General features: G+C 29.6%; 3 protein-coding genes across 3 annotated transcripts in view; 2 read left to right on the forward strand and 1 right to left on the reverse strand.

Annotated features, from left to right (window-relative positions):
* Positions 1-3244: 3244 nt before the first annotated feature.
* Positions 3245-5199, forward strand: LOC112693838 (RNA-binding protein 40-like). The gene is given in 6 exon segments (XM_025569084.1): positions 3245-3464; positions 3549-3591; positions 3682-3851; positions 3925-4579; positions 4581-4939; positions 5014-5199. Coding segments are annotated over 4 exon segments (1320 nt in total). The 5' UTR covers positions 3245-3464; positions 3549-3591; positions 3682-3708; the 3' UTR covers positions 5177-5199.
* Positions 5200-5232: 33 nt separating this feature from the next.
* LOC112693835 (ATP-dependent RNA helicase DHX8) lies at positions 5233-10350 on the reverse strand. The gene is made up of 18 exons (XM_025569080.1): positions 10163-10350; positions 9961-10046; positions 9676-9890; positions 9230-9595; positions 8971-9166; positions 8783-8892; positions 8575-8716; positions 8345-8515; positions 8054-8216; positions 7809-7990; positions 7503-7750; positions 6915-7440; positions 6692-6832; positions 6478-6618; positions 6253-6405; positions 5851-6176; positions 5598-5777; positions 5233-5522 (listed from the first exon to the last, which is right to left on the reverse strand). The coding sequence occupies exons 1-18, from the start codon at positions 10254-10256 to the stop codon at positions 5300-5302; spliced, it is 3663 nt and encodes a 1220-aa protein (XP_025424865.1). The 5' UTR covers positions 10257-10350; the 3' UTR covers positions 5233-5299.
* A 164-nt stretch (positions 10351-10514) lies between these two features.
* Positions 10515-14708, forward strand: part of LOC112693836 (MKL/myocardin-like protein 1) — a 56057-nt gene continuing 51863 nt past the window's right edge. Inside the window, exons 1-2 of the mRNA XM_025569082.1 lie at positions 10515-10753; positions 12124-12128. Of these exons, the coding sequence (XP_025424867.1) occupies positions 10752-10753; positions 12124-12128 (7 nt within the window). The 5' untranslated portion in view covers positions 10515-10751. The remainder of the gene's footprint in view (positions 10754-12123; positions 12129-14708) is intronic.

A 14708-nucleotide genomic window follows, 5' to 3' on the forward strand; every position in this document is an offset into this window, starting at 1 on the left:
TTTAGCGTGTAGTAGATAGTGATGGGCAGAAACGACTATTTGGTACTACCGATTATTATTCGGTTTTCATTACGTACTACTGACTATTATTCGACTAATAATTTGCACGACCAGCTATATACAAATCATAGAAATTAGTCGAATAATTAGTCGACTATTTTTTTCCAACCAACTAATATGAATAAATAAAATTAGTCGACTAATTATTCGACTACTTTTTTCCAACCAACTAATATGAATAAATGAAATTAGTCGACTAAAATAACTGATAACTCGGTAATTCTAAGAAATTTAAATTGTAGTCGTAATTCTATTTAAAGGTAAGGTTTTGTTTCCGCAGTTGACTGCAGCAGTCATACATAGTCAAAACAAAAATAACGATAATGACACGCACGACGCATGTCACACACACTACAAATTTAAAACAGTTGTAAATTTGTATTTATTTTTCCTAGTTATGTTTATGTTTTTTGTTATATTATTATTATTTTTGTTATATTGTTGAATTAAAGTAATTCATGCTAAAGTTTGCAATCAGTCCAATAAAAATCAGTTGAATAATAAAAAAAAGTCAAATTGAATAATGGTAATTAGTCGAATAATAAAGTAAGTCGAATAATAAAAATAAGTCGAATAATAATAACTTGTCAAATAATAAAAATTAGTCGAAGAATAATAATAACTAGTCGAATAATAAAAATTAGTCGAATAATAATAACTAGTCGAATAATAAAAATGTTCGAGTAACTAAATTAGTCATTTGATACTACCGACTAAGTCGGTAGTTATTAGTCACTTTTACCCATCACTAGTAGTAGATACCACTGAGCCGGTTGTATTGGTTTTTATTTCTCCTTCAATTATTAGTATTATTACTTATTTAGTTGTAGACTTGTAGTCAGTACTCAGTATTCGCCAGTTTGCCACGTGGTCTTGGTTTTCTTTTACATAACAGTTCATTACATAACATTCATAGTTAACATTTAACTAGTTAACTAGGCGACACAAATGTCGCCCAGTGATTATACTTTGTCGACAGTATTTTGAAAGACTGGACGAAATAATGCAAAAAAAACATGTAATATTTTAATCGTACTATAGTATTACATTGACTATTTTGAGAAAAACATTTTTTGCCGCCCAATGAAAATTCCTTATAAAATGCACTGTTACATAATATTTAATTATTAAATTTAATATTACTACTGACAAGTAAGTATAAACAGGTCTAGGACATTTCGCCGCCGGACTATTCGCTGCGAAGAGAACATCCCCACGAAATATTATTACCAATTGTACTTATCATTAAAGATTAATAAACAACAACACTTAGGTTATGATATTTTTTCAAACCTCACTACCCGACTTTTTACATGCGTTCATCCCTGATTGACACTCATTGAGTTGTGAAACATTAATTTTGATATGTTCTTCAATTTAAATCAAGTAAATTTTAACATCCCCACAGCCCCACAATAGAATTTGCAGCTTTAATTTCCGGCTGTTCATAAACAGCTATGTGCTTGCATACTTCTCTGGGGCAGAAGATTTTTTCAGATTGCATAATATGAACAAAGTCCCAAAAATGGTTTTCGGAAAACCAACACTTTTGGGAAAGAAAAATGAACAACATTTTTCGTATGTACGATCTATGTTTACGGCTCAGGGGGGGTTTTATGGGGGGGGGGGGGCGAAGGGGCCCGGGCCCCCTCCGAAATGAAAAACACCATTGTTAAAGATTGTTATTTTTAATATGGATATGTCTTAATGGAGGTTTACGAAAATTTATCGCGACACTGAGAATGTTGCTTATGCGATAATTTAAAATTTTATATTTATAAAATATGTTTATTCTTTTAAGAAAATATGTGGTGAATTTTGAGTGACTCTAATAAAAAATTTGTTTATTACAATGTAGTTTTTATACTTAAAAAATAATAAACCATTAAAAAAATTGAGTTTCTTATTTTTCTGATGGTGTAAAGACTGTCGAGAAGTCTTATAGTATTAAAGTAATTTGTTTCGTAATAGTGTGCTTCCTCCTTCTTTTCCACCCTAAAATCAAATACATAATCGGCCCCCTCCGAAATGAAAACCTATATACGCCACTGTTACGGCTTTATATAATGTGATAAGAATTATAAAATTATTAAATACTTTTCATTTTTATTAAACACGTCATTATGAAATTATTTTTTGAATTTTCAACATAAGAAAAAAAATAAAAATTTAAAAAACCTATAATTTTCTAGATAATAAAATAGATATCCTTAATGGAATTCTAAATTATCACTGTTAAACCATTGATTATAACACAGAGTAATATTACTCTATGGTCCCAATACTGCATAACGAGCGTCTAGAGACAGCGCCTCTTATCTGCACTATTATTATTAGTAATTACAATATCACTACAGTTGCCTTATCACATAATCGGTTGATTACATTTAAATATTATATTTAAACAAACAGCCATAGTATTATATTATTTAATAATTATATTAATTGTAATATATTAATTATTTAGTATAATTAATTTATATAGTACAAACTACAATGTCATCAAGTGAAGAATTAGAAATGTTATATATGTCTTTCCTTGTAATATATTTTTTTTTTAATATTATAATCAGTTTCATTTCGTAACTAATCAATTATTAAATTTGGTAGGATTCTACTTTCAATTTTACCTATAATTATAATAATAAGTAAATATTATATAGGTATAATTTCAAAATATAATTTAGTAATAATACTTACAAGATTCACTCTACAGTACATTTTAATTAAATATAGATATTTACACAGTTTAGTCTTGTAGTCTTGTGAAAAATACTTTTATTTTGTATTCAAATACTTATTAGATTATTAGAATATAATATTTTTTGCCCCGCTAATATTTGACAGTTTTGGATTGGGTGGTAATGAGTATATGGGAGAATATGTATTCAAATAATTTACAAATACTTTACAAACAAGACTGGTTTTACATATTATTATGAATTTTTTAAATCATTACCTTGAAGAGAACAACATTTTAAATGTATTACTTCTAATTCTTCACTTGATGACATTGTAGTTTGTACTATATAAATTAATAATACTAAATAATTAATATAATTATTAAATAATATAATGCTATGGCTGTTTGTTTAAATATAATATTTAAATGTAATCAACCGATTATGTGATAGGCAACTGTAGTGATAGTGTATTACTGATAATAATAGTGCAGATAAAAGGCGCATTTTAGTCACGGATATCTAGATATCTGTGATTTAAGTAGACAATTGTTATCATTTTATTCTTATCACATGATACTATCTTGAATACGTTTTTTTTGTTGACTTAAATATTGTTAGTTCGTTACATCAGCATTCTGTTGACAGAATTATAGCACAGGATGGAATTAAATTATTTATTATAATTTATAAATAATCTATTCTGTGATTTAAGCAACTATTGTGAGTTATAAGTTACATTGAATTTACCGAGGATTTCTTCGTTTTTCATTGTTTGTTGTTTGAAATGTTCAATTACTTTTTCAGGTAATGTGACAAGTCTTTTAAACTACCAAATCAAAGCACTCAGGTAAATGTACTCGGTATAATTTTTTATATGTTATTATTTGTTAATCAAATTGGTATTTACAAGAGTTTGTATTGTTGATATTGTTTTCAGGTTCTATTGCTATTATTATTTGTTGACATGATGTCCTCGGCTACAATTAAAGTACGGAATTTGCCTCCACAAATTTCGTGTGAAGATAAAGAAGAATTTCTCAAGTACTTTGGTGCTAAATATGTAAAAGTCTTGACATCAAAAACGAACAGAAGTATTGCTTTTGCTAGGTATTTTGATATTTCAGTTTTTTCATCGGATTTGGTCTTTTATTATTGTAACTCAATATTTTTTTTTTATTAGGTTTGAATCTCAAGAATTTGCTGAAGCTGTTATTCAACGGTTGCATCAAAAAGAATTATTAGGTCATAGATTAACTGTCGAGTTGTCTCAAAATGATCTTGATGTTAATCTTATGAAAAACTCCAAGCCATTACCAGAAATAGAATGTAATGCTAATGAGGTAAAGAAATTACAAGAGGCTTATTTAAAAAAGTTAAATAGCTGGTCTACAGCAATTGACTTGAACCAACCACCGCCCCATCACCTGCGATACAGTTACCCTGATCCAAATCCTCACATTCTCTCTAATATTGCTAATATGTTAGCTTGTAATCAGAAGTTTTACTATCAAGTTCTTCATTTGATGAATCGTATGAACCTTCCAGCACCATTTGAACCTGTTGAAGGTTGCTCTCTGAAAAATTATATGAAAACTGAAACTGCAGATAAGTATACAACAACTGTTGAGACCGATCCAGAACTCTCTGAATCTGAAATGGAAAGTGAAGGTGAAAGTGAACATGTTGATCGTGTAGAATCTAAGCATTCTTCAACTAGAAAAAAAATTTCCAAAGGTATGATACCTAAGCGTTTAAAAGTCGTTAGTGGTACAATTCAGAAAAAACCTAAAGTTGAATTGTCTAATGTTTTTGACACTGTTGAATGTGAAGTGCCAAAAAAAAATTGAAGTTAAAGTATCAGCAGAACTAAACCCTGCTGAAGGTCCGATTGTTAATACTGAAGGAGGATTTGGAGTAATATATTCTACTAAAAGTGTCATCAGTGAAGAAATTAAAAAAGGGAACGAGTCTGAAGACGATGATGTAACTGGAGATTCTATCAGTAGAGAAGAATTAGCTACAAATAGGCTATCAGAAAATGATATGAAAGATATGCCTATTTTTAAGAACTATTATCCCGGAGCTCCTTCGTGTAGATTATATATAAAAAATCTAGCAAAAACCGTAACAGATACTGACTTGAAATACATATATAAGAGATTTATAAAGTCTGGTGACATTAAACCAGGAACTATGTTAGTGAAATCAAATAATTTTCTTTTTGATTTATTATTTAAATTTTTTTTTATTTTGTATTTATTATTTATAGGTTTGATATACGATTGATGCAAGAAGGACGTATGAAAGGTCAAGCATTTATAACATTACCAAGTGTGGAAAATGCTCAACAGGCATTAAAAGAAACTAATGGTTATATTTTAAAGGACAAACCTATGATTGTACAATTTGCCAGATCGGCTACAGCTAAATAAATTTTATTGTTTGTGATAATAAATGTATGCATAATATCATTTTTTATACTTTTATGTTTATGTATGAAATATTTGTACATTACAAATAATTTAGTCAAATAAAGAAGAGTAAATAAAACATTTTTAGTTTCTTCTTCTTCGAACTCTAGAAATTCTCCAAGAATTTGGTTCTTCGTATTTGTTATAAAGTGGTTCCAAACGTTGGTTCTTTTTGAATTTGCTCAATTTTGTTGGATCGGAGAACTTGAAAAATGCAGGTGCAAATTCGACCAGCCACCTAGGATCAATTGTTGTAACTTCACGCATGTATTCCTTTGTTGTTTGAACCAGTTCATGGTACATTACCCTAATAATTTATTATATTTAATTATTCCAATTAATTTTTATGAACAAATAAGACTATTTAGTAATTAATACAAACCATTCAGGTTGCCTGTTAAACAATGCACTGCTAGGATGTATGTATACAGCCTGACCGTCAACAAGAGTACGGTAACCTTCTTGAGGATCTTTTTTAGATGCGTTTCGGAAAAATCCTGAGCAAATGGCTTTTTGAATACGAGCCGTGTTTTTACCTGCAGATACAACATCTAGCTTATGTCTAAAAATGTACAAATATTAAAAATAAAAACAAAGAAAGATATTAAGTATAAAAGTAATAGTTCAATAAATACCTGTCCATAATGCCAAGTAATTGTTTACGGACATCTTGGGCACGTTTTAGTGTACGTATTTGAACAAAGTTTTCATAACACCAAGCATTGCTGAATTTATTGTTTTTCCACGAGTTATACACTGCTAGAAGTGTTAAATGATCACCTTCAACTTGATTAAATTTGGCTTTTTTCTGATCAGCCAAAGCTTGTTTGTCCTTAGGTCTGTAGAAGACATTTTGAACAGAAAGCATGGACACAATAGTTAATATTTCTTCTGAACATTGAAGATGAACAGACATTATCAACATTTTTGAAAGGTTAGGTTCCAATGGAAATTCTGCCATCTAAAGAAATTCTTAAATATTATTTAGTTTTTTTGTAATAAGATTTTATATTAAAATAAAAAATGTAAATACATACTCGTCTTCCCAATCTAGTAAGTAAACCTTCATCATCTAAAGCACTCAAAGAATGCAATGATTCTAAGGCCATAATTAAACTTTCAACAGGTGGGGCATCCATAAAATCAAAATGAAGTAAATCATTTATGCCCATAGTTTTCAATTGAAGTACCTAAAATATGAAAAATAATAATCATATTCAAATGCATGGAAAATTAACAAAATTAATTATTCAATAACACACTGTTGTTGCTAAGTTTGTACGTTGTATTTCGGGCACAGGTGTGGGTAACATTTCATCTCGATATGCTCTCTCAGTGTAAAGTCTATAACATTTACCAGGTCCAGTACGACCAGCACGTCCAGCTCTTTGTTTGGCTTGAGCCTTAAAAAGTATATAACCATATATTTAGTATATCACATTGGCTACTAATATGGTAGTTACAAATTGAACATACTTGGGAAATTGGTGTGACGACTAACGAGTCCATCCCAGTTTTCGAGTTATAAACTTTTTGTTTTACAAATCCAGGGTCTACAACATAATAAATGCCATCAATGGTCAAAGAAGTCTCAGCAATATTCGTAGCAATTACAACCTAAGTAAACAAGTAAAAAAATTGTTTAGTAATTACTTTAAATATAACTATAATGATATAATAGTTATTGTATTATTTATACTTTTCTTGATCCAGGAGGGGCAGCTTCAAAAATTCTTGTTTGCATTTCACTGGGTAAAGCTGAATATACAGGTAAAATAATCAACTCTGGTATATCTGGACCTAATGATTTCATTCTCTCATACAAAATTTCACAAGCTGTATCAATTTCTTCTTGACCGGTCAAGAAAAGCAATACATCACCCGGGGGTTCTCTTAAATGTATTTGCATAATTGTGATAAGTGATGCATCAAGATAGTCCGTCTCAGGTTCTTTAGTGTATAATACTTCTACAGGGAATGTACGTCCAGGAATAGTGAATATGGGTGCTTCAAAAAAGTATTGAGAAAATTTCACAGCATCCAAAGTGGCAGATGTTACAATGAGTTTTAATTCTTTCCTTTTAGTAACTGCTTGTTTTAATAATCCAAATAGAACATCAGTATTTATTGTCCTTTCGTGAGCTTCATCCAACATGATAACTGAATAGTTTTTAAGATCAAAATCAACTAGACATTCACGCAACAACATACCGTCTGTCATGTATCTAAAATCAATAAAACAATTTATAATGGATTCTAAGACATAATGAGAAATCATTATTTATACTTGATTGCGGTTTCTGGACTTGTACAATCTTCAAAACGAATAGTGTAACCAACTTCTTGGCCTAATCTGCACCCAAATTCTTCAGCTACCCTCTTAGCCACTGACATAGCTGCCACTCTCCTAGGTTGAGTACACCCAATCTTACCTCTTGAAGTAAACCCAGCTTCAGCTAAATATTGAGTAATTTGAGTAGTTTTTCCTGAACCGGTTTCTCCGATGACAATAAGAATTTGGTTATCAGTTACAGCCTAAATTATTATATAAAATTACTTTACATTTTTTTGTGTGCCATTTATAAGAAATTACTTTAATGAGTTCATCTTTGAGTTTGTATATCGGCAAACTTTGTCTTTGTTCCAAAAGGGTCAAGTTAGTCTTCATTCCAAATGAACTTTTTTTACCTCCAATAACATGTTTTTTCCATTCAGGTACATCTTGGGCAGTCAGACCGATTCCACGCATATTTGAAGCTAATTGTCGACTTTCATCTGAATAGTTTTTATAAATTAATAGAAGAATTAAATTATTTGAATGCAATTAGAATGACGTACTATCTGGTAGAGGGTCTATCCAGTTCTTAGTGACATTTTTAGGAACAGAGTCCATTTCTTGTTCACGCTGTAGCATTTTATGTTCTCGTCGTTCTTTGGATAATGCACTTTGCATCATAGCAGCTTGTGCAAGAGAGCCATCTGGATTTTTTACAATACGGACCTAAAAATTAATGATTATAAAAAAAGTTTTAACATTTAATTTATGTTTTTTATAATTTTTTATTAAAATGATTGTAATTTATGTAAATAGAATTTAAGTGATATTATTTTCTTATTCAGATTACATACAGGACTGAGATCATGAAGATTTCTACCATGACCATGTAAAAATGGAGGTTCATCTTCAACAATTTCAATTTCAATATCTTGTTCTTCCTCAGTATTATCTTTAGGTAAAATACCGGTTTCCTCATCAAAATCAGGCAATTCACTTTTGTCAATACAATTAGCCGATAACATCTAAAAATTCAAAATTATAAAATAAAATAAGTAGATATTATTGGTTTAAATTAATTTACTTGTTTTATTTCCCAACGCTCTGGAGATGATATTTTGTTCATACGTTTTAAGTTTGTCATTTCATCAGCATCAGTGACTGTTTGAAGGTCTAGTAAAGAAGTAGGTCTATCAGGGTTACGGCCACCCATATCATCATCATCACTAAAATAATAAAAAAGTAATAATAGTAAACAAAAATATTTTTTCTTTTTATATTTTCTTTCTTACTCTAAATCGCCTGGCTGTATCATGGGATTTAAGTCTTCTCCAGTTTCTTGATCAACATCTTTCATAGATAATGATATTTTCTGGTTACCACTTATAGCTAAGACTTTAACCTATAATTATCGAATTCATATTTTGTGAATTTATCAGATTATGACAAAATTACGATTTATTAAATCATTATAACTTACCATAACTCTATCACCTCTAGAAACTACATCACTCACAGAAGTTACTCTTCCTTTTTGACGCAATTGTGATATGTGTACAAGACCTTGGGATTGCCTGAATGTATCTAGTTGTACAAAACATCCAAAGTCAACAATATTTAAAACTTTGCCAGGATAAACTTTTCCCAACTCAGGAAATTTGCTCTTTGATTCAATTCTAGATAAAGCCATTAAAATTATTTAAAAATTAAATTAATTAATAACAATAAAAATAACATACTCTTTTTCATGTCTTTCTTTTTTTGATCCATCTTTGCTTCTACTTCTTCTAGAATTACGATGATCATATTTATCTCGATTTCTATGACGATCATTACTTCGATCCCTTCGCCTTTCTTTACTTCTATCTTGATTTCTATTACGATTGTTACTTCGATCATTATACCTTTCTCTACTTCTATCTCTATGACGATCTCTACTTCTATCTCTACGTTTATCACGACTTCTATCCCTACGATGTTTATCTCGACTTCTACTTCTATTTTTAGAACTGCGTCGTTTATGTTTTCGATCATGACTCTTAGATCGACTTCTTGATAGACGTTTATTATCTGAAGGCTTTGACTCATGAGGTAGGTTTTCAGAGCTATATTAAATATTATTCATAATGATTAAGTAAATGATAAAGTATCAGTATATTAAGATTTTTAGTTGATTTAATCATACTTTGAGTTATAAGCTGGTGCAAACGATTCTAATTCAGCCATGACTTCACTAATAGGATCATTTACAACAGTTTCATTTGGTATAGCTAAACCAGGAAATTTACATGCTAGTGTGTCGGTATTGTTTAAATTTTCATTTGATTTTTTCCCAGATTGTTTTGATGTTTTCGGTTGCATGTGCTGTATAATACGTAATAGATTGGCAATAAATGAATCCTTTAACATATTAAAGTTATAAAATAATTTATGATATAATTATATTTTAAGCAAATAATAGTAAACTAACTGAAAATTCAGCTCCATTATTCAGTAAAGCTTTCTTGAATGTTTCTAATGTATCGTTTTTGTAAGCCAAATCAATTATAAATTCAGCTAGAAAAAAATAAGCTAAAATTAAATTTTCTAAGCAAATGCGATTATATAGTATAATTAATAACATAATAGCTAAAATTATATTTTGAGACGATTATCTTAAATTAACGTTTTACCTAAATCCTTGTCATTAAGACCCAAATGGTTTTCTAATTCTGTACATATTTTTGAAACTAATGACAAATGTTCTAATTTAGGTAATTCTTCCATATTCTAATACAAAAAATAAAAAACAGAGTATCTATATTAAAAAATTAATTAAAATAAAATTTAAGCGGTTTGAACAAATACCGAATAGAAACGATTTGATACATATTGTTATCAAAATAAAAATAACAAACATGATGTTAACGAACGTTTTACATACTGATACAGATCAAGATTGCCAACGTTATTGATATTTTTCGCGTGAATATTGTTATATTGTCGCCGTGCTTATCATTGAAACTGGAGACTTCTAATACAATTTTAGTCAATTACTTACACATGAATATATATTTTAATTTTCGAATAATTGAGTCAATGTTATCTGTATAAATACATTATAAATAGTTTACGTTTTGTTGTATTTGTGTATTATGTAAATAATCATTATTGTCAATGTTATTTATCCCAAGCTCAATCCGTGTTAGACGTGGACAAGCGAAGGAAAGAAATAGTTATCAGTGCCGATAATACACCCATCGGAATTCGCCTGTAAACTTTATGTGAGTTTAATTTTTTTGAGTAAATCTAGAAATAGGAGAAAGACCATCAAAACACACTACAAATTTTGCAAATAGCGTTATTAATCAGTAGTGGTTGATTTTTGTCAGTTTTTTCAGTATTTGTTTGCTTTACTCAACCAACCGGTTTTCATTTGCCATTTGTTGATTGTTGTTTTGATGAAAAAATTGATTGACTATAATGTTAGCTCGTAATATTTCATAATTACCTGCCAGTGTGGTATTTAATAAACGTACAATTTTACGTATTTTACTCATACTGATCATAAAATTATGAACTGTGAGAATATCTATGACATTTGAAATTCTTGTTTAATACTTAATTCTGTTGTTAGGTTAACTATTATTTAATAATAAAGTATATCAAGATGTGTGAATAATACTCTTAATTTTCAGGACTATACATTGTATGATATATATGTTTTGTAATTTACTCTATCAGTGTTTACATTCATAATAAATGATAACTGACTAATTTAATCTAACTTTTGTTAATACATTATTTTTATATTGTGATATCAGACGATTTATTGACCTTTTTTTATAAGGAAATAGTAAAACATAATCCTTAAATTATTATTACTTTGTTTTTTAATTTGTACCTTTATACACCTAATTCAACTAAAATAACAATTATAGACTATTTATCTATGTTAACCTTGATCTACATAAATAATGATTCCGATAATGATAATTTCATTTTCATTTCATATGAACTTTGATCAGAAGTGAATTTATTTAAATAGTTTATAAGTTTAAAACTAACTTAAGCAATGGACATTTACGAGTGACGCTGTTAATTAGAATAACAAAGTTTGATGCAAACACACAAGAAATTTTAAAATATAAGTAATTCTTAACTTCTCATTAAATAACTAACTCGTATCTCTATAGAACAAATTTTGAATTATAAAAATAAAAAATCAGTATACATTTTTCTAAAATCTAAATAAATCTTATACATTATCTATTCTTAAACTTCATTACCTATTCCTCTAAAAAATGTTGGCTATGATATCAAAGCTTATTTCAGATATAGTCCTCTGTAAAAAATGGTTGGAGACCCCTGGTCTAGACTATATATTTGGATCACAAGTGTTAAATATTTCATTACTTGAATACTAATATAATACATCTATATATCTATTAGGTTTTTTGAATATTTTTTTTCATTATTTTATTAAATCATTAAGTTATAATATTTGAATATGATACATTTTACTTTATTACATGACAATATTTTTAATTACATAATATATATCCAACAAAATGTTGTAATTAACAAAAAATAATAAAGCTGCTAAGTAAGATTAACCAATTTTGTAGTAAGATTTATTATTTTTTTGTTATAGGTTTGGTTAGTTTTTTCTATAGATTGAAAATAGACAGTTTGAGCATGGTTCATTTAATGGAATTTAAATACAAGTATGTTATGTTATGTTGTGTTAACTATGTGTTATAGTCAATTGCAATTTTGAGAATGATAGTTCTTTATTTTGAACTTACTACCTACCATATAAATTTGTTTTTGCTAGAAGTTTGAGATATTTTAAAAAAAATGTCTGAGTTCTATTTTTGTTATTTCATAATATATTAATTATAAACATTTATATTTGGAATTAGGTAAATACATCATGTAGAATTAAAAATTAATTTTGTTGTAAAAACAATGATGGTTAAATTTTTTAGTGGGAAGGGGTTATGGGGAGGAATATAAAGCCTATATTATGAAATGGTTACTGTATTATAATTTATAATATTAACTTCTATTTAAATAACTGTTTTATAGAATTATGTTTCTAGTAGTTTAGCACTCGAGTTGGTAAATTTTTCAACATTTTGGCATGTCTAGCTTTCCTCATTTGTCATTTTTGATTAGAAAAGTCTGATCAAGATCATAAATGTATTGTATTGTGAACAATCACAGAAGTGTTCACATTTTTTTTTCAACAAATTGTTTAATTTTTATTAAAATGTTAACCAATAATAATAGGAATTAGAAACTAAAAGGATCAATATTTAATAATATTATGAATAATTCATAACGAATATTTGATTTTTCTAATTAAAAATTGATTTAATTGTATTTAAATTTTTAGTACGCAATTCTCACGACTAACATAAAAATAATTAGTATAATTGATATGCATTTCATTTATTTATGTTACATATTCTTTACGTGAGGGAAATTGTTTTTTTGTTGAAATTGTATTCAGAACGTATTTTAATATCACGATGGTGTGGATATATGATTATTTGTGATTTTAGGAAAGATTAAATTTATAAAACTATTGACAAGGATAAATTAAAAGAGAGAAAATAGAGACGGGTACTATAATAATACGATATTATGTCTCGTGTGAATTAAAGTCGTCGTCAATGAGTTTTTGAAGAATTTTACTAAAACTTGAAAATTGAAAATAGTCAATAAAATAATAATATTTTACTTGTATATATATATATATATAGAATCGTAATTTTTTTTTCATATTCATTTGCGATTTTATTGACTCTTTACATACCTGAGGATGAATTTTTAAATCGAATTTTGTACTTTACAAATATAATAATACTCTAGACTAAGCTTTTATTTGTTTTTTTATTTAGTCAAAATAGTCATTCAACCTTTATTATAGACTATTTTACTTTTCAAAAATACTGATGTTTATTCGGTCAATTGGTCGTTTATATTGATCTGGGTACGTACATCGATAATTTTTCTGGTTTCCGTTTTCATTCGTTTCACGACGAGAGCGATGTTTTATAGTCCGATCAGACTGTTTGAGTGATACTCGTAAGGATCGCAGTTTGGAAATGGCTTTATAGGAGACCCTGACAACCCGTCATACTGCAGCCGTGCAGAGAGAACTTAGTGTCGTTTTTATGTTACGAATTTTTTCGTCGTTATGTGGACAGCGTGCCCGTTTGCACCGCAGCCATTGGTCACATTGCCCATAATGTTATTCCGATTTCGTTAGTCGAAAAAAAAATAAATATATTATTTCTCCGTATACGTGCATCACGTTGTTCGCATCATTTGGCCGCAAATCACCCGTTGTATAATTGTATAATACGCTCGCGGACGTGGTGCTCGTGTGCGTGTGTACAGTTGTTGACCATTTTCTCTTGTCGGCCAGCGAAACTCTGTCTATAAATAGCCCCACCGGACCGTCTCGCCCCCGCTTGCACCACTTCGCGGGACACGGAGCAGAGGCTTTGAGCTTTTTTGTGTCATACGAAAACAAATGACTCATTTTATGTTTGGCGCTGGCACATGGTTTATGGCCTTATTTTATTATTTGGCTTAACTGGAACGCGCCTAGCTTACGTGCTCTCGTGCTCGCCCCGTGGTTCTACGCCGTCCCGTACGACGTCCGTCTCCGAGAGCAGTTGTACCGGTAGCGGATTTCAGAGTCCGATGTAGTGTGGTCGGCGCGAATTGTCTGCGATGGAGATCCCACGGAACACGTGATTTCGTGTCGTTGTTGCGGAACGGATCGGTGTACCACATGGGGTGGGGGTGAACGTAAACTACCCTCCTCTCTAGACGATTTAAAAATGTACGCGCGTCTTTTCGCGGTTCGCTCGTGTTCTTCTTGTAAAAACCACTAATCGGTGACAATGGTAATCCGTCCGTCCATCCTGTTTACTATATCGTTGATCACGTGTGATTTGTTCTTCACGCGGTCAAAAATATTAATATTAATCTTCTCCGTATGTATTTGCAATCTCCGACATTACGAGTGGAAAGATTACACGCTGTCGGCGAATCCGATAGATGTTCATAATTTCTTTCGAAAGCCACTAATCAGTCACAAATAGATTGCGTATAGTAAATTTTTCGGGGAAAAAGTTTAAAAAAAAATGTGTTTCAATAGAACAGTAAGAAGCGTATTACACAATTTGGTTTAGGAGCTCATCAACGCCTGTTGACTGG

This window comes from Sipha flava, unplaced genomic scaffold (genome assembly GCF_003268045.1).
Source record: "Sipha flava isolate LNK unplaced genomic scaffold, YSA_version1 118_pilon_pilon, whole genome shotgun sequence".
Taxonomy (NCBI): Eukaryota; Metazoa; Arthropoda; class Insecta; order Hemiptera; family Aphididae; genus Sipha; species Sipha flava.